At 39.6% G+C, this 22,428-nt stretch overlaps 1 protein-coding gene and 1 long non-coding RNA gene across 9 annotated transcripts in view; one reads left to right on the top strand and one right to left on the bottom strand.

Annotated features, from left to right (window-relative positions):
* The window catches only part of LOC120582235 (zinc finger protein 197), a 33,477-nt gene extending 17,332 nt beyond the window's left edge, over window positions 1-16,145 (bottom strand). Inside the window, exons 1-7 of one of the 5 annotated variants that reach the window (XM_039837465.1) lie at window positions 16,010-16,145; window positions 14,210-14,290; window positions 12,863-13,341; window positions 11,498-11,654; window positions 11,044-11,135; window positions 10,640-10,766; window positions 578-6,105 (exon numbers count right to left, since the gene is read on the bottom strand). In XM_039837465.1, the coding sequence (XP_039693399.1) occupies window positions 3,800-6,105; window positions 10,640-10,766; window positions 11,044-11,135; window positions 11,498-11,654; window positions 12,863-13,261 (3,081 nt within the window). In that variant the 5' untranslated portion in view covers window positions 13,262-13,341; window positions 14,210-14,290; window positions 16,010-16,145 and the 3' untranslated portion in view covers window positions 578-3,799. Of the gene's footprint in view, window positions 1-577; window positions 6,106-10,639; window positions 10,767-11,043; window positions 11,136-11,497; window positions 11,655-12,862; window positions 15,751-16,009 lie in introns of those variants that run through there. The other 4 variants (XM_039837463.1, XM_039837466.1, XM_039837464.1 and 1 more) reach the window with 4 other exon arrangements.
* A 55-nt stretch (window positions 16,146-16,200) lies between these two features.
* LOC120582246 (uncharacterized) lies at window positions 16,201-21,459 on the top strand. Of its 4 annotated transcripts, none has more exons than XR_005647516.1 (4): window positions 16,201-16,314; window positions 20,453-20,588; window positions 20,717-20,889; window positions 21,263-21,459. It is a non-coding gene; the product is annotated as an uncharacterized LOC120582246 (long non-coding RNA). The 4 variants fall into 4 exon arrangements; XR_005647519.1 differs by having other exon boundaries at window positions 16,201-16,356; XR_005647518.1 differs by lacking the exon at window positions 20,453-20,588.
* The last annotated feature ends 969 nt before the right edge of the window (window positions 21,460-22,428 follow it).

Here is a 22,428-nt window from a genome sequence, read left to right as displayed (position 1 = left end):
CGATGGGTGTCCAATGCCGCTCCGGACCAGGGATGCGCGCAAAAACTCAGAAGGAGCGTGCGGGTGGACTGTGGCCCTGAGCATCAGGAAGGCGGGTATTCCCCAGGCTGGGCGGGGGTAGCTAAGCGATAAATACCTGTATTCTCCATATGGACTCAACAATCAACAGCTTCCTACGTTTGCCTTATACTATACATACTGAAAAACTTTTTTTAAGTTGTAAACATCAAACACTTCCAAATACTTCAATATTTCTCCTTTAATAATAATATTCTCCAAACACAATTACAGGTAAGAAAATTAATAATTCCCTATTATCGCTTAATATCCAGTTATATTTAAAATTTCCCAACTGTCCTAAAATATATACTTCATAATTTTGTTTTTCCAAATCAGTTTTACACACTGCATCTGGTTATGGCTCTTCAGTCTTTTTTTTAAAAAACTTTTAGTTTGAATTTGTAGATTCACAGGACGTTGAAAAGATAATACTCCTCATCTAGTTTTTCCCAATAGATACATCTTACATATAGTTTAATATAAAAATTAAAAAATCGACATTGGTACAATGCGTGTGTGTACTTCTATGCCATTTTATTGCACATGTAGATTTCCGTAACCACCACAATCAAGATACACAACTGTTCCAACACCATAAACATCTCCCTAGTGCGACCCTTCCCTCTCCCCCTGCTCCCTCCCACCATCCCCAGCCTCTATCAACCACTAATCTGTTTTCATCTCTATATGTAGTTTTGTCATTTCAGAACATTGTGTAAATTGAATCATATAGTAGATGACCTTTTGAGATTGGATTTTTTTTCACTCAGCATAATTCACTTGAAATTCACTTGAGTCATTGCAGGTTTCAATAGGTCATTCCATTTTATTGCAGAGTAATAAGTATTCCATGGTATAGGTCCCCCACAGATTGTTTAAACCACCTGCTGAAGGATATTTGGGTTACCTACAGATTTTGATTATGAATAGAACTGCTATGAAGTCATGTGTAGGTTTTCATGCAAACATGTTTCCATTTCTGCGGGATAAATGCTTAAGAGTGCAAATACTGGAATTTAGAAGAAACTGGCAAATTATTTTCCAGAATGGCTGTGCCATTTAATATTGCTGGCAACATATGAGATCCAGTTTCTTCATATCCTTGCTAGCATTTGATGTTAACATTATATTTTAAAGCTATACTGATAGCTGTGCAGTGGTTTTTAACTTGCATTTCCCAAATGGCTAATGATGTTGAACATCTTTTCATTTGCTTACTTGCCATCTATACTTTGGTGAAATGTGTTCTCGTCTTTTGCCCATCTTCTAATTACACCTATTTATTGTTGAGTTTTTAGAATTCTTTACATAGTCTAGATACAAGTCCAGTATGAATGTAAATATTTTCTCCCAGTCTGTAACCTCTTAAGAGTCTTTTAAAGAGCAAATTAATTTGATGAGGTTCAATTTATCATTTTTCCCTTTTATGGAGCATACTTTTGATATGTCTGAGTTCTTTGTTTAGTCTTAGTTCCCAAAATTTATTTACTTTTTACCCGAGGACACCCAATTGCTCCAGCAGCATTTGCTGAAAAGGCTACCCACCCCTCCTCTACTGAATTGCTTTTGTACCATTGTCAAAAACCAATTAGGCATTTGTGTGAGTTTATTCCTGGCTTAGTATTATAGCTTAGTGTCTTTTAAAAATAACCACCTCATCCACTTTTTATCCCTTTCACTATGGAAAATTTCACACATATACAAAAGCAGAGAACACTACAATCAACCCTCAATACTCGTCCAGCTTCGACAATTATCACCTCTCCCTTTCTATCTTTTTGAAGAATCCAGTGCAGTTTTCCTATACAATATACCATATTCTGGATTTGTTTCTCACAGTGTCATTTATTTTTTTCTTCTGTTTCCAGGTCCTAGAAGATTGATAAATTCAGGTTATACTTTCGGCTCATTGCATCACATGAGGCGGCACATGAGGGTTATCTCAGTCTTAGCGATGGTACTTTTTAGTTGAGATAAATGCTACCTTTCTCCATTAAAGTATGTCTTTCCCTTTGTAATTATTACAGAATCTAGAGTGACACTTCTGCAGCATGGATATAAAGCATTTTCATATTCATTACCTCATAACAACTTTGTGAGGTAGATATTCTTCTTCCAGATGAGGAAGTCAAGGTTCCAAGAAATGAAGGCATTTGTGCAAGGAAGGTTGCAGAACCTGACTCATACTCAAATCCTAACACTTTTAACCTTGGGTCTCTTCTATTTGTTACTCTGGGTACCTTTCATTCTACTAAGGAATGAGCCCTCATTAGAATGAGGAACTTTGTGGTCGAATTAATAATACTTATTATAATCAACATAACACCTCGATACTATTAGAAAACACAATCCTGATATTAAGGTATTTATAGTCCAGCTGCAGAATTGGAGTTTTGAGAATTACAACATAAGATGATCAACTCAAGAATATAGGATGATTTAAACCTACAAATGTACAAAAGGGGCACACAGTGAATGAATGGTTCAGTGGGAGTACTGGGCCTGACTGCCCAGAGGTGGATCCTGAATTGGTTTAATCAGAGCTTGAAGGACTTGGCTCTGTGTGAAAATTTTATGTAGTAAGTTGACTGCTGGGACAGAATGCTTCTTGAGTAACAAGCTATTGCATGTCAGCCACGATGAAATATTAATCAGAATTGAGAATGACTGTGGCAGGGATAATCAGCTCAGGGGTTGAAGTTAAGGACTCTTCTCTATGAACAAGGAAAGCAACGTTGGACTGTCTATTATGACACTCTACAGCCAATAGGTTTCAAATTTGAAGGTTGATAAACTATTTTCCATGAATCAGTGTTAACGGCTGGACATACTATTTTCCATACTAATGTTTTTACATGAAAACAAAACAGGCATGTTATCTATTACCTCCTTTAAACAAATTTTAAAGCTATATTTTTAAAAAATTTTCTTAAAGTGACAAATTCCAAAGTTAGTTATCTACCATACTTCCTCTTACCATCAAAGTGAGTATCCTTTGAGGTTAATGGAATATGGACTTAATGAACAAACATTACGTTATGCCCTGATCTATATTTTGACTATACCTCTTTTATCCAACTTTACTGACAACTCAGTTATTTCATAAAGTAGTTACAAAGATCCTTTCGCTTAACCCCATAACATTCCTGTGAGGTAGGCATTATGACAACATTGACTAACAGAGAAACTGAGGCTTAGAGACTGACTTATTAACATCACATAGCTAAGAGAAAGCCAGGACCAAAACCTAGACTTTGTGATTCCAAGTCCAGTGCTCTTAAATTGTTCTCAAGCAGGAGACCCTTGCCCGCCCAACTCCATGTCTGATATGTCTCAATCATACTGTCTATACAGACTTTCTGCAGCAGTGATGTTATCTTTAAAATGTACAATATACACATTTTTAGAAACAATTTCCACTTTTTAATACAAAGATATTTCTGCTATCACAACCACTTCATTACTTCTTATAAGACATAAACTCAGTTTCTTCAGAGTCCTCAATTGCTTCAAGGTCTCCGTCTAGATCATAACAAATGACCTGGAATGGAGTATCCTTTAACTGGAATTTGGTTTGTTTTTGTAGCCTTGCCAGTCTAGATGAACTTTCTTGCACATGCAACTCGCTTGTCTATAAAAGGGGTAATCATGAATTTTTTCCTTATAAGAACCATAAACTGCCATTTCTCCAACAGTTACTTGGATAGGAAAGAATTCTATTCCAATTTTATATATGACATTAGGTTTTCTGAATCTCTATCTTGGGCTCATTTTGAAGCCAAGAGAATTCCTCCATAGTACAGATTTTTTGTTGAAGATGGTTTGAAGTCGTAGAGAATTCTTGTACAGACTCATCACATTCACAGAGTTTTTCATCTGTATGAATTTTCTGATGTACAGTAAGGTTCTTTCTCTGCCTAAAAACTTTACTACAATCGTTACACCCATATGGTTTCTCCCCTGTGTGGATTCTCTGGTGCCCGACTAAATTCCTCTTAGAAGTAAAAGATTTCCTACACTTCTCACACTCATATGGTTTTTCCCCAGTATGCATTCTCTGGTGTACAACGAGGTTTTTATTCTGACTAAAGTCTTTTCCACACTCATTACATTTATAAGGTTTCTCTCCTGTGTGAATTCTTTGATGTACCATGAGATTTCTACTAGAGGTAAGGACTTTTCTACATATATGACATTCATAGGTTTTTTCCCCACTGTGAATTCTTTGATGTTCGATAAGGTTTCTGTTGTACGTAAAGCCTTTCCCACACTCATTGCATGCATAAGGCTTCTCACCAGTGTGGATTCTCTGATGGGCTATAAGGTTTGAGCGGTAACTAAAGACTTTCCCACAGTCACTGCATTTATAAGATTTTTCCCTTGTGTGAATCCTCTGATGTCCAATGAGGCTTTTCTTTAGAATGAAGCATTTGCCACACTCATTACACTCATAGGGTTTCTCACCACTGTGGATTCTCTTATGTTCAATGAGGTTTCTGTTAGAACTGAAAGCCCTTCCACACTCACCACATTCAAAGGGCTTTTCCCCAGTGTGGATTCTCCGATGTACCAGCAAGCTTGAATTATAACTGAAAGCCTTCCCACAATCCTCACATTTGTAAGCTTTCTCCTGTGTATGAAGTTTCTGATGTACCATGAAACTCTTGCTCATAATAAAGGTTTTCCCACACTCGCGACATTCATAGGGCTTCTCTCCATTGTGGAGTCTCTCGTGGTCAATGAGGTTTCTATTAGAGCCAAAGACCTTGCCACAATCTTTACATTCATAGAGATTCTCTCCAGTGTGGAACCTCTGATGTAAAATGAGGCTTTTCTTCAGAATGAAAACTTTCCCACATTCATTACATTCATAGGGCTTCTCCCCATTGTGGAGTCTCTGATGATCAAAAAGGTAAGCACTCTGAGTGAAGGCTTTCCCACATTCGGTACATTTATAGGGCTTCTCTCTGCTGTGCATCCTTTTATGGTCAATGAGATTTGACTTAGAATTGAAAATCTTCCCACATTTTTTACAACCAAAAGTCTTCTTTTCTGTGTGTACTCTTTGGTGTAGGAGGAGGCTTTTGCTTCGAATGAAAACTTTTCCACATTCTTTACACTTGTATGGGTTCTCTGAACTATGGAGTCGCTGATGGTCAGCAAGGTAGGTGGTCTGAGCAAAGGTTTTTCCACATTCGTCACATTTATAAGGTTTTTCCCCAGAGTGGATTCTCTGGTGTAGAATGAGGCTCTTCTTCAGGATGAAAGCTTTCTGACACTTGTTACATTTATAAGGTTCTTCCCCTTTGTGGAGCCTCTGGTGGTCAATGAGGTAAGCATTCTGTGAGAAAACTTTCCCACACTCGTTACATTTATAAGGTCTCTCCCCAGAGTGGCGCCTTAGATGTATAATAAGGCCTGAGTGCCTATAGAAGCCCTTTCCACACTCCTTACATTTATAAGGTTTCTCCCCAGTGTGAATTCTCTGATGGTTCAGAAGGTAAGCACTTTGAGAGAAGGCCTTCCCGCATTCGTTACACTTATACGGTTTCTCCCCAGAATGGTTGCGTAAATGCATTAGAAGGCTTGAGCGCTGAATAAAGCCTTTTCCACACTCCTTACATTTATGAGGTTTCTCGCCAGTGTGTATTCTCCGATGGTTTATAAGATGGGAGATTTTATTGAAATGTTTACAACATATATCACATTTATAGAACTTCTTTCCTTCAGTACCCATTAAACTTTCAGAAACAGCTGAATATAAAGTCAAGCTTTCTCCAAATTCCTTCCCTTTTTGGCTTCGTTTTTCTGGTGGAGTCCTTTTCTTCTTGTCTCGTTCATGGAAGGAACCCTTCTTCAGTGTATCTCTTTCTGTTTCATTTTTCCACCGACTTGCCAAAACTTGCCATTTACGCTCTTTCTCAAAATCAAGGACCTGGGGAATACCTCCTTGAAGTCTTTTTGATGTTCCTTTCTGAGAATCTGCTCTTTGAGATATGCTTGACTTAGATGTCACCTCTTCATTCTCAGTCATGGTCTCCCATTCTGGCAAAAAGGAATTAAAAATGCGAATGTTACCAAGTCCCTGTGTTGTGAGAATAAGAACTTCTAATGACTTTAAAACAGCTAGAAGGACACACTTTTATATGCATACAAAAAGAAGAAACTTTTCATTAAACGAAGGTACAAAGCAAAATGCTACACTAATGGAATGTTGTAAATGGATTAACACAGAACTCACTCTGAGACACTGCTAAGTTCTTTGTCTTCAGGGAACAGATGGAAAAATATAAATGATATTGAAAAAATAGATGCAAAGAACAGATGCAAAGGCGTAGAATAGCTAACACAATCTTGAAAAAGAACATAGTTGGAGGACTCAGACTTCTAGATTTTAAAATGTACTATGAAAAAACTGTAACGAAACAGGGTGCCACTGACATAAGGCTAAACATATAACCGAAGGAATACAATTGAGAGCCCAGAAATAAAAACTCATACTTACAGCTAACTGATCTTCAAAAGGGTGTCAAAACAACTGAATAGGGAAAGAGTGGTGCTGGGATAACTGAGCAGCCACATGCAAAAGACTAAAGTTGGACCCTGACCTCACACCATATACAAAAATTAATTTAACATAAATCAAAGATCTAAATATAAGCACTAAAACTATAAAATTCTTAGGAAAAAAAAACAGACGTCAATCATTATGACCTTGGATTAAGCAATGGTTTCTTAGATATGGCACATGCAACAAAAGAAAAAGTAAATTGAAAATCATCAAAATTAGTAACTTGTACTTCAAAGGATACCATCGGCAAAATGAAAGGACAACCCTCAGAATGGGAGAAAATACTTGAAAGTCATATATCTGATAAGGTACTTGTATACAGAATATATAAAGAACTCCTATAACTCAATAATAAAAAGAAAAATAAGCTAATTAAAATACAGGCAAAGAACCTGAACAGACATTTCTTCAAAGATATACAAAGAGCTGACCAGAAAAGTCACTTAACATCATTAGCCATCAGGGAAATGCAAATCAAAACCACAATAAGATATAATTTCAGACCCACTAGGATGTCTATAATCAGAAAGACAGACAACAATAACAAGTGTTGGCCAAGATGTGGAGAAACCGGAACCCAGGTACACTGTTGGTGGGAGTACAAAGTAGTGCAGCAACTTTGGAAGTCTGTCGGTTCCTCAAATGATTAAACATAAGAGTTACCAAATGACCCAGTAAGTCCATTCCGACGTATATATCCAAAAGAAATGAAAACATATGTACATACAAAAACTTGTAGAAGAATGTTCATTGCAGTGTTATTCATAATAGCTCAAAGGCGGAAGCAACCTAAATGTCCATCAAGTTGACGAATGGATCAATAAAACGTGATACATCAACACAAAGGAGTATTATGTGCCCATAAAAAGGAATGAAGTATTAACACATGCTATAACTTGCAGGAACCGTGAAAACATTATGCTACGTAAAAAAATTCCATCACAAAAGACCACGTATTATATGATTCCACTGATATAAAATGTACAGAATAGATAAATCTAGAGAGACAGAAAGCAGATTAGTGGTTGCCTATGTCTAAGATGGTGGGTGGAGCTGTGTAAAATATGGATGACTGCTAAAGGGTACAAGCTATCTTTTTGGGGTAATGAAAATGTTCTAAAATCGATTGTGGTGATGGTTACACAACTGTACGAATATATTAACAACCACTAACCTGTTCCTTTCAAACGGGAGAATTGTATGGCATGGGAATTATATCTTAATAAAGCTGTTATTAAAAAAAAGTCCCTCCCTGTAAATCTTTCCCTGAACCACCCGCCTTCCCCCACTCTCCCAGTCCTTCCCCTATTCCAAGCTCCTGCGGGCTCCCACACTTCCGCATACTTCCATTACATAGCATTTGCCACATGGTACTGCAAATGTCAGTGTAAATGTCTATTATTCCAACCTTAATGTACTTTAAGGCAAAAGTTAAGCTTGATCTAATTTCCTTCAAACTATTCCAATCTCTTAAATAAAAATATACAAGTCTTTTACATATTGAAGAAGTGTGCACAAGCCATGTAGGAGCTTGCTTTTCTACCAGTTTATCGATGCATGGAGACTGAACGCGGAATTGTCATATTTGATAGTGCTGTAGTATATCCCATGGCTATGGTCCACTTAGTGCTTTCTCTATCTTGGCCAACTGGTTGGACCCAACTTTTAACCATTATACATGCTCTGCCTGGATTATACATTTAGACATATTACTCATTTTCCCTTTCTGAACCTTTCCCTAAGGGATCATCCTCAAATTAGAATTGCTAAGCCAAAGGGCATAAACACCTGGATATCTCTTGCCCAAAGGTCCAACAACACTGCAGTTAGGGCATATCCTACTAAAGTAGATTCAAACTTCTCTTTCCTAAAAGAGCTGGAAGAAACAAATAATTCCATTTTTTTCTTTTTTCATACGTTTAACTCTTAGACCCATTGGAATTTATTTTGGCTTATATCATAAAGTATGTGTCCATGGAGAGTGTTTTCCATAAAATTAATCAATTGACCCATAAAGCACATTTTTAAATTATTATAAAGGCAGATTATTGAGCAAATAACATTGGAACTACTGAAAGCCACTTGAAGTGAAAAACAAACAAACTGGATTTCTATGACATTCTGTATATCAAAATAAATTTTAGACAGATTAAAGCTTAAACATAAAAATGAAACAATAGAACTATTTGAAAAAATACAGGTGATTTTTTAAAAATATAATTTTATGAAAAAGGTAGATCACAAAGAAAAATACTGCTAAATTTGACTACGTAAAATATTTTCCAAAGCTTAAAAATTAACAATTCATCAATAATACTGAAAGGTAAACGAGTAAGAAAACAATGCAACATTTGACAAAATGTTAGCAGTGCTAATAAACACATAAGGAGGATATGAATAAGAGTAAAATGACCAATAAATATGTGAAAAGATTTCAACCACACTAATAACCAAATAAATGAAAAACAAACAAAAGATAGTATTCTTCATCTCCCTAGCAAAGATTTTAAACACTGATCAAATCATAAACACCTACAGAGGAAATAGACACCCCTGTGCTCTTTTAATGAGAGTATAAATTGGTACATCACTGATAGAATGCAGTTTGGTAATACGTATCAAAATATAAAATCTACAGAATGTTAGACCCACCATTGCTACAGCTGGGATACTAAAACATATGTTCTCATAAGTAAAAATACATAGTGTAAATTACTATGGACAATAAAGTAATTTATTAATGTTACCAGGTAAAAAATTAACATGCAAAAATCAATATTTTCATGTATGCAAACAGTCAATTAGAAAATGTCAGAGAAGATTCCAATTCCAAAGAATCAATGTAACCAGAAATACGCAAGATCTAGATGAATGCAATTTTAAAACAGGCCTGAAACACACAAAGGCCGTACTGAACAAATGGAATGACTTGTAATGTTCTCGAATAGAAATTCGATATCATATAGTTAAGCATGATACAGAGATAATGGAATACAACACTATAAATCTCTATTTTAGTCTAAATTACATCAGTCCATTAGCTGATTCCTCAGTTTTTAATGTCTATTTCTCCAAACAAAATCTTACTTTTCTTTTAAGGTCCAGCACAAGGCTACCTTCTTATGGCCGTTCCTAAACCTGAAGAATGGAAATGGTTGCTTTGTCCCCTCATCTTCATCTCAAGAAGCTTGTGCCATTCTCATATCAGTTATTTTACTCTGCCTGTTTATTCTTTCTATGTTCATCTCCCAAACCACGGTAAGCTACTTACTGACAGAATCCCATCCTTCCCACAGTTGTTATCATGATAGGTATTTAATGTTTGTTGGAAGCACGAATACGTAATAAAATTTTTATAAGTACTCTTATTTTATTACTAATCAAAGAAACCTACTTTGGAATAAATAGATATAACTTAAAAATTACATTAGCAATAATTTAAAAGAATGAAAGCAGAGCAAAAGCAGCATTTTCTGTACTGATGGTAACAGCGGGGAAGACAGAGACCGCTGTGGAAAACCATTTGGTGATATGAAGCAAGAGCCTTAAAACAATTCAAATGCTTACGCCTCGTAAATGTACTTCAAAAAACGTAATGAAAAATAAAAAAAGCCTTTCGCGCAGAGATAGATGATTATTACAGCAATTTTCTCAAATAAGAAAATGGCTCACTGAATTACGGCACAAATTATGTAGCCAATATATATCGTATTTACAAAGAATTTGTAATAATTTGAGAGCGAGGAGATTGCAAAAGGAAGGCAAGTTATAAAACTGTATACACACATACAAATATGCGCTTAAACCAATGTAAAAAACTCAAAATACACAGAAAAAAAGTAATATATCAAAATTTTGGCAGTAGTTGTCTACAAATAGTGGATTTAAGGAAGATTTTTTCCTTCTTTCTAATATTTTGTTTTCCCAAATAAGTATAAACTACTTTCATAATCAGAAAAAAAGGCTGATGAAATAAAGGTAAGAATTACGGGAAGAATGGGTCCTTACCTAGGGAGGTCACATTTCCGTAATTCTCCAGCATCACATCCCAGTACAAGGCCCTCTGAATTGGGCCCAGACATGCCCATTCCTCTGAAGTGAAGCATACTGATACCTCCTCGAACATCACCAACTCCTGAAATAACAGGTATGTGTGAGATGATCTGTGTCCAGAAGCTCCCCTGCTGAAAGGCTGCTTTCACTTCTGGGGAAGGAACACACTGTGAGGCCATGAGATGGGGCAAGGGATATCGGGGCGCTATACAGAGAACCCAGTAAAGTCTAATAGCACGGACTCTGATTTAGAGATGGAACTGACTGGACACCCAAGTACGAGGATGAGAGAGGGCACTTCGACCACAACTACATAGTACAGATAAGGCCTTAGGAAGGAGAAGGGCTGCAAACCTCACCTGGGGCTGAGCTGTTAGGAGCATGAGTGCCATTAACTGATTCCTTGGGTTCTCTTCCTGGGAAAGGGCAGAAGCTTCAGGGGCAGGAGAACCTGAGGAAGGAGGAAAAGCTACATGTGAGATTTCTGCTCTTCTTGCTCATTACTGCAAATCCAGTATCTTCCACAAATAAGGAATTCAGAAAGACCCAGGACTCTCATGACTAGGCAATCAAGGCTATAAAATTACCTCCAGACCTTTTATGAGTCACCCCCATATGCAGGACTGGCGTAACATGGAGCATTAATAAGAATGGAAAAAGGGTCAGAGGGACCCAAGAAAGAAGAGGGAGAACAATGGAAAGAGCTTGGTGCCACAAGGAATTCACGGAGAGGAGCCTGGCAGCAGGGGGATGGCCACAGCAAGGGTCTTAAAAAAGAAAGAGAGTCCAAAGCCAGGACCATTTAATAAGTACCATGGGGAGGATCCTGGGGATTGACCACCACTGGGTCAGTAAGAGGACTGGGGCAAATTTCAGCTATGTGGCTACCACTGGGCGCCTGAAGAAGTGCTGTTCCTGGAGTGCCCATGCCCTCCTGGAGAGTGTCCTGGTCCTGGTCAAGGACTGGAACCTGGGAACAAGCAAAACAAAATAAGTTGGCTCTTCTTGTACCTCCAGAAAATGGACTCACCTAACCACTGTGGACCTCCTTCTGCCCGTAATCTAGAACTGTGAGATCAGAGAGACCCACCTCAAGTATGGAGCATCAAAACAGCAGTAAAACTTTGCCTTGAGAACAATGGAGCTGCCCTCTAGCCCCACTCAGGGCACTGGTGATCTCTCCCAGAGGAGACTGAACAGAACGGTGGAAACAGAAGCCAGACCTGGGTGTGGGTTAAGGAGGGAATGGGAAGTAACAAGCAATAATTAAGAGCATGTGTTTTAGCTTCAGACCTAATTTTAGATAAGACCTATGCTCAATACTCTTCTATTTCTTTGCCCCTTTACTTATCCCTCCCTGCTCCAATAGGAGAATCACTAGAGTAGGAGTCTAGACACTCGGTTTTGCTGCTAGCTAGCTAGCTGTCAGACTTAAGGCAATCCAGGGAATCCTTTTCTGACTCTGTTCTCATATTTCCCAAGTGAGGAGGATAGATTAGTGATTTGCAATGAAATATATAGCTATAAATTCTTCATTTTTATGATTAAAACCATCCTTGGAGCCACTCGCAAGTTAAAGCTATGTTTCTAATAAATGTTTCTAGAAGGCTACAGATTGATGGAGATCTTCCCACACACCAGAAACTATATTAAGATCCCAATTTAATGGTCAAGGATGTAAAATCTTATCAGAAGCAAATACCTCAACCCAATCCCTTGGCTCACAGAACGCCAAGTAGGGGCACACATGGGGAGGTCTTGCCAGGTCTACGAAACTTTGTTCTGGCTCTCTCACCGCCTTTTATACTTCAGGCTCAAGTCATCATTCCAAACAGACTTACACAAACAATACATGCGCTTCTGTTTGGGGAAACACTTAGAAACATTATGTTTAGGTTCCTGAACCAAACTCAGCATTAGCAAGTGTCACCCAGAGGGACAGAGCACAGTCAATGCCTTTGTGCCGATTTTGAACTGGTCACAAAGAACCCAATCATAAATTCATTTCCTTGCAAAGATATTCTGTGGTCTGAATAGTTCATGAACCTGTTTTATAGCATTAGGGTTGCTAATGTGCTATTAATTGTCAATGAACATCACAGGATCACCCTCCAACCCAGCCCACCCTGCCTCGATTCTCTCTTTCCTCTCGAACTCAGCCACCTGCCCCTTTCTCACTTTTAATGCCGGTCCATCGAGGTCTTTCTGCAGCTCCTCTACCAGGGCCACGGCCTCCTCACCACTCCCGGGGCGATGGATCTGCACCCAGGTCCGAATCTCCCCGGGCAGGATGCTCAGGAACTGCTCCAGCACCAGCAGCTCCAGGATCTGGGCCTTGGTGCGTGCTTCTGGCCTCAGCCACCGGCGACAGAGCTCCCGGAGCCGGCTAAGGGCCTCCTGCGGTCCAGATGTCTCATGGTAACGTAACTGTCTAAAGTGCAGGTGGGAGGTCTCCCAAACAGAGGAGCTGCTCCCTTGGAAGCTGGTTCCCCATTTCCAAGTATCATCCTTCCCTTTAACAAGACCCTCTTGTCTCAGAGCATTGTGGGCCAAATTTTCTCTTGTCATTGTCGTCATTTAAGAAAGGCTCCACTCCAGGCCCCCTCAATCCTTGCTTGACTTCTTCCTTGGAGCTTGAAGAATATCATCCACAAGACCTCAAGAAATCATTGTTAAAGTTAACCCAGTGCAATGACCAAGTTTTCCAGACCCCAGTCAGCTCCCACTGATGAAGAGAACCTCCCTGAACACAAGATTCTAGGTTCCCAGCCCGAGGCTCTGGGGACCCAGACACATGTTACCCAGGTCACTGCTGAAACCACAGACACAAAATTCCTTTGGTCTTTGTTCACAGAGTCTCCTCCACCTAATTACAATAAATCCTTTATCCCCTACTCTAACCATGAGCATCCTGGCTACCCCTGTGTGATCTTGAACAAGTTACCTCACTTCTGGGTCTTAGTTTCTTAATCTGTAAAATAGGAGTAACAGTTCCTATCTTAGTCTTCTTGCAAGACTATGATGTCTGAATACGTTTTAAGGTCTTGAACAGTGCCTGGTATATGGATTCAAATGTTAGCTATTATCCTTCTGCAACTTGCATTCTTTGCTGTTCTGTAGAGTCAACAAGTAACCCTTTTTTTATGGGTTCAGAGCTCCTTCCTCTTTTATGAATTCATATGCCCAACTCCAACACGGATACAATAAATAAACAATTCATAAGCTAGACTTCATTAAAACAAAAAAAAAACCTTCTGCTTTGCAAAAGGCAAGGCAAGGCAAGGCAAGAAAATGAGAAAAGACACACTGAGAGAAAATATTTGTTAAAGACACTCGAATCTGAGAAAGGACTGTTATCCTTTGTATATTTCATACAAAGAACTCTTATAATGCACAATAAGGAAACAAAAAATAGACCTAAGACTTTGACAGTTCTCCAAAGATAATGTACAGATTCCAAATAAGCACATGAAAATATGCTCCACATCAAATGTCAAATTAAAACAATGAGATGCCACTACACACCTATTAGAACATCGAAATCCATAACACTGATTCCACCAAATGCTGGTGAGCATGTGGAGCAACAGGAACTCTCAGTCATTGCTGGTGGGAATATAAAATGGCACAGCCACTTTGGATGACAATTTGGCAGTTTCTTACAAAACTACACATACTTTTACTATATAATCTAGCAATCGTGCCCTTGGTATTTACTCTAAGGAGTTGCAAACATATGTCCACACAAAAACCTGCACACTGACATTTATAGTAGCTTTATCCATAATTGCCATAACCTAGAAGCAACCCAGATGTCCTTCAGCTTGTGAATAAACTGTAGTACATCCAGACAATGGAACATTATTCAGCACTAAAAAGAAACACTCTGTTAAGCCATGAAAATACATGGAGGAGACTTAAATGTATACTACTAAGTGAAAGAAGCCACTCTGAAAAGACTATATACTGTACAATTCTAAATATATGGTATTCTCGAAAAGGCAAAACCATGGCGACAGTGAAAAGATCACTGGTAGAAGGGAAGAAGGGATGAAAAGGCAGAGCATAGAGGATTTTTAGGGCAGTGAATCTATTCTGTATGATACCACAATGGTGAGTATATTATACATATCGTAGAATGTACAACAAAAAGAATGAACCCTAATGTACCCTATGGAATTTGGGTAATAATGATGTGTCAATGTAGGTTCTTCAATTTTAACGTATGTTCCACTTTGGAGGGGGAAGTGGAGAGTGGGGGCCGGGTATATAGGAGAAATCTCTGTACTTTTCCTGTGAACCTAAAACTGCTCTAAAAAATAGTCTATTAAATAAATAAATAAATAAATTTAATGAGGGGGTGAGTAAATTATTAGAACTCTACTCTTTCTATATACACGTAATAAACTCTTAAACATACATTTTGTTTACTTCTCACTAAATGTTTGTGAGCCATAAGTCAAAAAGAACAAAAGGTTCTGAGGAGCTAAGTGATTCACTCAAGGCCACTCAACTAGTTCATTTGTGGGAGCAAATTGTGAACTCAGGGATTCTAATTCCAAAAATCCGAAATAATTCCAAAAGACTTACAAAATCCCAACAACTACTCTAAAGCAATAGTTTCCAAACAGTAGTTCATTCTAAAGTTTTAACCTGGCAAATGGTAAAACGAAAATAAAACAATAACTACGAATAGTCACTGACAGGTTGGCAATGACCTTTCTTGCAAAGGACAGCATTTATTGTGAGTTTTAGGGTCTCAGTACTTAGTGTCAAAATATACTATCTGAAGTAATGGTGGTGCAAGTAGTCTAAGTTTGCTTTTTAATTACCATTATAGTATACAATTAAAAGATGGAAATTTGTCTATCCCTCAAAAAAAAAAAAAAAAAAAAGTCCCGAGAAGTCTGGGAGCCACTGCTCCAGGGATGTCTCCAGCTGTTTCTCTCTGCATCAGCCTCAGAGGTGACAGGGAGAGCAGTGCTGCCTCAGCTGGGGACCCTGGCCACTGAGGCAGCTGTTCCCACAGAGGCAACACATTCTATGGACTGCAGCACCGGTGCGCAGACGGCAACACATTCTATGGACTGCAGCACCGGTGCGCAGACACAGACTCAGAGGTGCTGTCTTCGACACCTTCCCCAAGCTTGCGGCTTGCCTAAGTGAGGCCACGGCGTCCACCTCAACACCCAGCTGAGGAGGGATAGCGCTGGGGGGTCAGCGGCGGGGAGGGGCCGGCGAGGGGTGCGCCGCCCAAGCGACTCAAGCCCACACCCCCGGCCGCCCTCCGCGCATGTCCACCCGACCCGAGCCCACCCCGCTCACCGGGGGCTCCCCGCTGCGGCTCTGGCTTTGGGTACAGTCGCTTTGGCGCCGGGACGCCGGGAGATGACACGGGAACAGGACGCGACAACACCCCAGGCCCAGAATAATGGCTGAATTGCGGGTACCGCGACTTCCGTCTGCTCACCACACCCCCCATCCCCGGCTCTCTAGGAAGCCACATCTCTATGGTTCCGTGCTTTTTCCAGAGGAGGCGAGGTTCACAGGAGCTCGTGGGCTCTTTGGTCTTGGTTCCTCCCAAGGAATGAATGGGGGGCTGCCGCACTGCAGACCCGAAGGATGCTGAGGTGAATCATATGGCCCAGACCCTCAGGATGATCGTTTCCTCCGTAAGGAGTTGGACTTTTCTGTTTTAATTTGCATTTCAACCGAGGTTGATTGGGAGTCATTTCTTATGTCTGAATGATCATGTGGCTGACTTTCCCCATCTATTCTTGAACCTATGGCAATTCTCACCCTAAATAATATCGTGCCTTATAAATGGCCCCCTCGCGAACTCGCTTACTGTTCCTGTATCTCTCGCCCAAATCATGAGACAACGGAGCTCTGGTATTAAACAGCGATCAAGGTGAAACTGCAGGGTCATGTGTAAACCGGTGCTGCAGTCCAGAGAATGTGTTGCCTCTGTGGGAACAGCTGCCTCAGTGGCCAGGGTCCCCAGCTGAGGCAGCTCTGCTCTTCCTCAGTCACCTCTGAGGCTGATGCAGAGAGAAACTGTCTTTCAGGAAGGAGGTGGTCATTGCAATTGTCCATTACTCTAGGTAGTTAAGTCTATATAAACTGGAACGCTGATTGTCTCTTTGGTCCTCTATGACTTCGGTTTGGACTTCTGGAATTATCACTCTCCTATATAAGCTTGAGACTGGAAAGGGGCTCCGAAAGGGCAAGGGTCATGTCCTTATGGACCCAATGTATACTTAGCACCTAGCACAAAGCTGGAGCCATACCAGGTGCTAGATAAACGTCTGTTGAATGATCAAGGCGTTACTGTTTATTTCTATGTGTTCTCTCTTAGCTTTCATTAAACATTTGCTTAAACGTTTCAGCTTCCATTTATTCAACAACTATTAACTGAGTACTAGTCATGTGGTAGACACTGTTCTGGGCACCAGGGATATTATTGAAGAGGTAAAGGCCCTGCTTTCATGGAACTTATATTTCTAGCGAGGGTAAAAAGAAAACGAATACAAAATGTGTCAGGTAGTGCTACATGCTAAGAAGAGGATAAGGAGGACCCAATAAAGGAGGTTTAGAAGCAGCGGCCAATCAAGTAGGAGAACCAAGAGCTAGTCCCTCACGGGTCTCAAAGCACGAATGGGTAGATTCTGAAATATTAATCCGCGTGGTCCCTGCTCCCCCTCGACACTGTTGCTCTAGTTGTAACCTGAGGCCCCCTTCTCCTCAGGGAGGGATCTTGTAGAAATGAGGGCATCGTATTGAAGGGAAAGTTGGACAAGGGGACAGGCCACATGAGAAAAGTCAACTTATTTCTATCCTAACTGCATTATGATCAGTGTAGAGGACATTTCAGTGCCCTGTATGGATTCCCCTAGAGTGTTCCCTCCCCCACTCACTAGAGGGCAAGCTGAAAGCCTTCAGTGGTCAGCCCTCTCCAGGAAGTATCTTCAGCTGAAGAAGCCTACTTCACCCCATGATTTCTCTTCAGGGTAATGGGGTAGAGCTTGTATTGAATGATGGGTCAATAAAGGGGTATAAAGGCCCAGACCTCTCACCTCCAGTTTGGACAGTTTTGAAAGGCTATCCTGGTCTAACCAAGTCTGAAAGCGACAAAGACAACACAGACAACTTGTGACTGCAACATAGTTAACATCTCCCACAGCTAATCCAATTTTTTTCCCTCTCTCTACAGGCATTAATCCCAATAACACTCTCCACTAAATTTGCTGCATGTTATCTTCTCTCTGAGTTTACTTCTCAAAATCTCAACTTAAAACAATTAAATAACTCAAATTTTAAAAATTTGTTAATTTCTAAATAACTCATGTATCCTTGGAAACATGCATACCTAATTTTATGTTCTTAATTTGATTTTTTCCCCATATTTGAAACCTAACATCGTGAAGATTGACTCATGTCTTCAAATTATTTGGGAGACTTTTTATTTTCCACTTAGAACCTAGGACAAGTCGCACCAGAGTCCTCGGTGTCTCCCTCTGCTCCTGGCTGACAGGTTTTCTAGTGCATGCTTTCACTGGGGTGTAGCCCTGTAAAATCTGGGTTTCTTGTGGAGATCTCAGTCCCAATTCTCCACCCCTTGCAAGCCCCAAAACTCAAAACTTGCTGTTGTAGCTGATAAAATCTAAGTCCCTTGGACCAAGATCACCAAACTGTCTTATGGCACCCATGGCCTCATCCCCGGCTTACGTTTCTGGCTTCCACTTTTCATTTTAGGCTCCGAAGATTTATGTCACTTTCTTGAAAGTCTTTTTGAATGATGTTTATGTTTTACCCAGCATATCTAGGTTGTTTTGTAGCCAAAGGAATTGATAATTATCCAGCTTGCTACATGTTCTATTAAATCTTTTAAAACCATGAATCTCGTTCAATTCTGTGGTTAAACTAACACTGCAAATGTGACAGCATTTTTCTTTCAGACTCTGTAAACTGGTTGCTAATTTGTTACGATCATACAAACTTTGACATATGTCTCAATAATTTTGTGACTTATAGGTTCTTCTAAGGGAAAATGAACAATTATTATAAAAATAGTTATGTAGAGTCAAGACTCCTAATGGAAAATTTTCAATCTCTACTGTGAAAGTTTTGTTTTATATAGATTCTAGGCCCTGCTCCAGATACGCTGATTTGGTGGGCCTGGGAAATTGATCGGTATGTATGAAATTACCTCTTGTGATTCCCAGATTTGGAGTCCACTGGCCTTAGTTTCAGAGACTGGTTCCAGCTTTTACAAGTCTGCAACCCATATGGTCAAATCGTGCCATGTGGACCTGAAATGGTCAGTGGGAGGAGTGAGAACCAGTAAGGTCCTGTATCTCTGTGTCCAGAAAGGACTCTGCTACCACCTTTTTACCCCTCACAAACCTACCTTCTGAAGCAGAAATGGACTTCAGAAAACATGACAGGTTTTATATAGCTAACTGAGGTCTGCGTCATAGTACAAGTTTGAAACACAGATGATGCAGAGAGGAGGTGGGACAACAACTGGCTGTACAAATCCTCAAAGGGACTAACGGAAGGATACTTTCTGATGGCTGGAAAGCTCTCATTTATGTATTACAAGAAAGAAAATAACAAGTTTCATGTTGCGTTTGAATTAGAAACAAGCCAGAATCACTTCTTCATTCCAAAAACAATTAACTGCTTAAAGAAAAGCAAATTGAACTGTTTTCTTCCCACACTGAACAAAGGAAGGAAGCGAAAAGAAAAAAAAATCAGTGATATTTATAACAAGTAAATAACAACACATATTTATTGGTGAACTATACCTATTTCCTGCAAAAAGTTTTATGACTCAAGTTTTATAACATCAGAGGTAATTAAAGACAGTCTAGTTTCTAAAAAACAATCTAACAATATGAGCATACTACTTTATTCATATTGAATGGTAAAAATCAATAAAAGAAGTCTGTCACTGAGGATACAGAGCCGAAATGAAATTTTGTACAATGGGTTTCAGATTCAATGGAATTACTCAGCTATCTGAAAGCTTTTTGGTTTCAATTTTCTTCTCAGTTCTAAGTAAGACCTAACACAGTACACATCATCAATGAAAAATACCTTTAAGCCTAGGGTTACACTCTCCTCTCTATGCATCGATTCTGCCATATTTCCCTTTAATCAAGGCTATATAAAAATGATATTTTATTTCACATTTCTTCTCTCAACTAAAAAGAGACATATATATTTCTATTTCACACATGAGCATTTGTACACAATCAGGATGTCTATGGCTAAAGATCTTGCCTCTTCATATTCCTCAGGAATATTCAGGATACTAAAAACATAAATGAGAAAATGTGAGCGCACAGGAAGCCAATAGATGACCAGAAGAGGGATGAGTAATACACAGTAGTTTAGAGCTGTTCGTGTCAAAAGAGCTGGGTTTTTGATGGAGAGAAGAAATGGCAGTACAGAGAGATAGATGGGTTGAGGGAGACAAAAACTAGCAACTGAGGAACTGCAGAGGAAGCACTGTTATTAGGAAATAACTGGGTTTCCATTAGCACAGGAAGTTGAAAAAAACACATTCTAAGAGATGGACCTTGAATTCCAGAAAGCATTGTGAAAGGGCTTCAAAGGATGGTTGAGAACTGCATACGTAAAGTCTGACTGAAGTAAACAGCTGGCAGTCTTGGTGGGCTCCCAGAGGAAGGTGGGTGATTAATTCAAATTATATTGCAGAATATTTCTCTGAAAATCACTTGACGTGGTTTCCTCCTGCAGCTCAAGCCAAGGATCAGCCTAGAAGATGGATGATGGCCTCCTCAGAGGTCTATTATCCTAGCTTGCCTGGAGCAAGAAATGTGAAGATCTGTACACAGATCTCTGGGTTTGAGATGAAGTGGTACCCTTCCTACAGGTATTTACTCTTGAAGATCAATCTCAAAGTCTTTAAAGATGAAAAAGAAAGCCTATTTGAAGAAAGAATTCCAGAGACTATGACACAGTTATGGGAAAACATTTTTTGTTTTTTGTTTTGTTTTTCAGAGAATGCCTGCTCAGCAATACAGGAAGCATCAACAACTCTGCTTACCAATAATTAATGCTCAGAAAATAACACCTGACAGGCATGCAGGCAGCTAACTGCTCATTTTCTTAAAAAGTTTTGGCGAAGCCAGAAGATATTAGTCATGGAGAGTTTCCACACGAGTGATCAGCAGGTGAGGATACCTGGCATAACGAAAGGCATGGAATACTAACAACAAACCCCTTCTTTAAGAAAAACACGTGACAAGAGAAAGATGATGGAAGTGTCCGTATTGCTGTTCTGTTTAGCCACTGCCATTTGTGGGTCGCCCTACCTTCATGTTCAACCACTCTTGGGGAAGTCTCTACCCAAGGGTGACCGATGATTCAGTCCTATCCCCTGGATGCAGCAAATCTGTTCCAGAGCCCCCAAACCTTGCTTTGACTAACTATGCAAAAAGGGACTATTGTATCACAGAATTATGTGTAAGCCACTATCCTATGAAAATAGGACAAACAATCCCTTTTTACACAAATATACCCTTCATTCTTCCCTTGTCTTTCCAGTAACAGCAAGGAAGAAATACATAATCCTTAAAATTAAATTACAAGGTGCGGAGACAGTCCATAAATCTAACTCAGAAGAGACTGATAGCATCTTCCTTACGAAACCAAGATGAAGTAATTGTGCAGATACACTCACCTTTCATAGAAATGGCTACCCAGAAGAATCCTAACTGGTCTCCCACTCACATATAGAACCACCAAGACGGGCTGAGGCACTTTGGTATAAGGAAGAAAGCATGGACTTGAATGTCAAATCTGAGTTCAAATCCTGGCTCCAACTACTTTCTAGCCTAACCTCACTGAGATTCAATGTCTTTGTACAAATGTTATGAGGATTAAATGAGATAACATAACCTCAATATTCTTAAAACAATAAATCACTAAGTGCTCAAGACGAATGGGATCAGGCTTAGGGACTCACTGTATGTAAAGAGGAATAGCTGGGTTAAGTATGGGGAGATTCTAAGTGTTCCTAGATGGATTTTGAGCTAGACTTAAAAGTTTAAAATACTGGTTGAAAATGAGCTAAGGCCTCAGACGGCTGGACATAAAGAAAGGCAGAGGAAGCTAGTGAGCACCTGCAGTATCGACTGTTTCGTATCCCTTCCTTCTTCTGGCAAAGGCTTTTTCTCCATGATAAAACGAGGAAGGAACCAGGTGAGAAATCCCCGGCTCCTTTCCTCACTTCCTGACTTTGAGGGAGCTGCGTGAAGAACGAGCTTGCAGCTGTGGCTGCCATCTCACAACCATGAAGTTGCAAAAAATGAAAGCCAATATGCTGAAAATTATGGAGTTAAGATGGAAGTTTGATGAACTGCTGAATTGCCAAAACCAAATTTGGAACGGCTTACCTCTAGATGTTCCCTTAAGTAAACAATGTTCTTAAGGTTGAAGCCAGTTGGTATTGTGTGCATTACATCTGAATATATCCTAAATGCTACCTCAGGTAAAACTTTCCTTGAATCACTCTTGCTAAGTGTTTAGAAACATGGCTCCGATGTCCTATACTTAAGTAATTATTATTTACCACATGCCAGGCTTGTTATGGATTACATGCACTATCTCATTTAATCCTCACAACAACCCTGTGAGGTATGTAGTTTATTCTCTTTTTACAGCTATGTCTGAGGCAAAGAGCAGTTAAGTGACTTGTCCCAAATTGACAG

Source organism: Pteropus medius, unplaced genomic scaffold, assembly GCF_902729225.1.
Source record: "Pteropus medius unplaced genomic scaffold, Ma_sr-lr_union100, whole genome shotgun sequence".
Lineage (NCBI taxonomy): Eukaryota > Metazoa > Chordata > Mammalia > Chiroptera > Pteropodidae > Pteropus > Pteropus medius.
The sequence above is the reverse complement of the archived record's forward strand: the minus strand, read 5'-3'. Positions and strand labels throughout refer to the sequence as shown.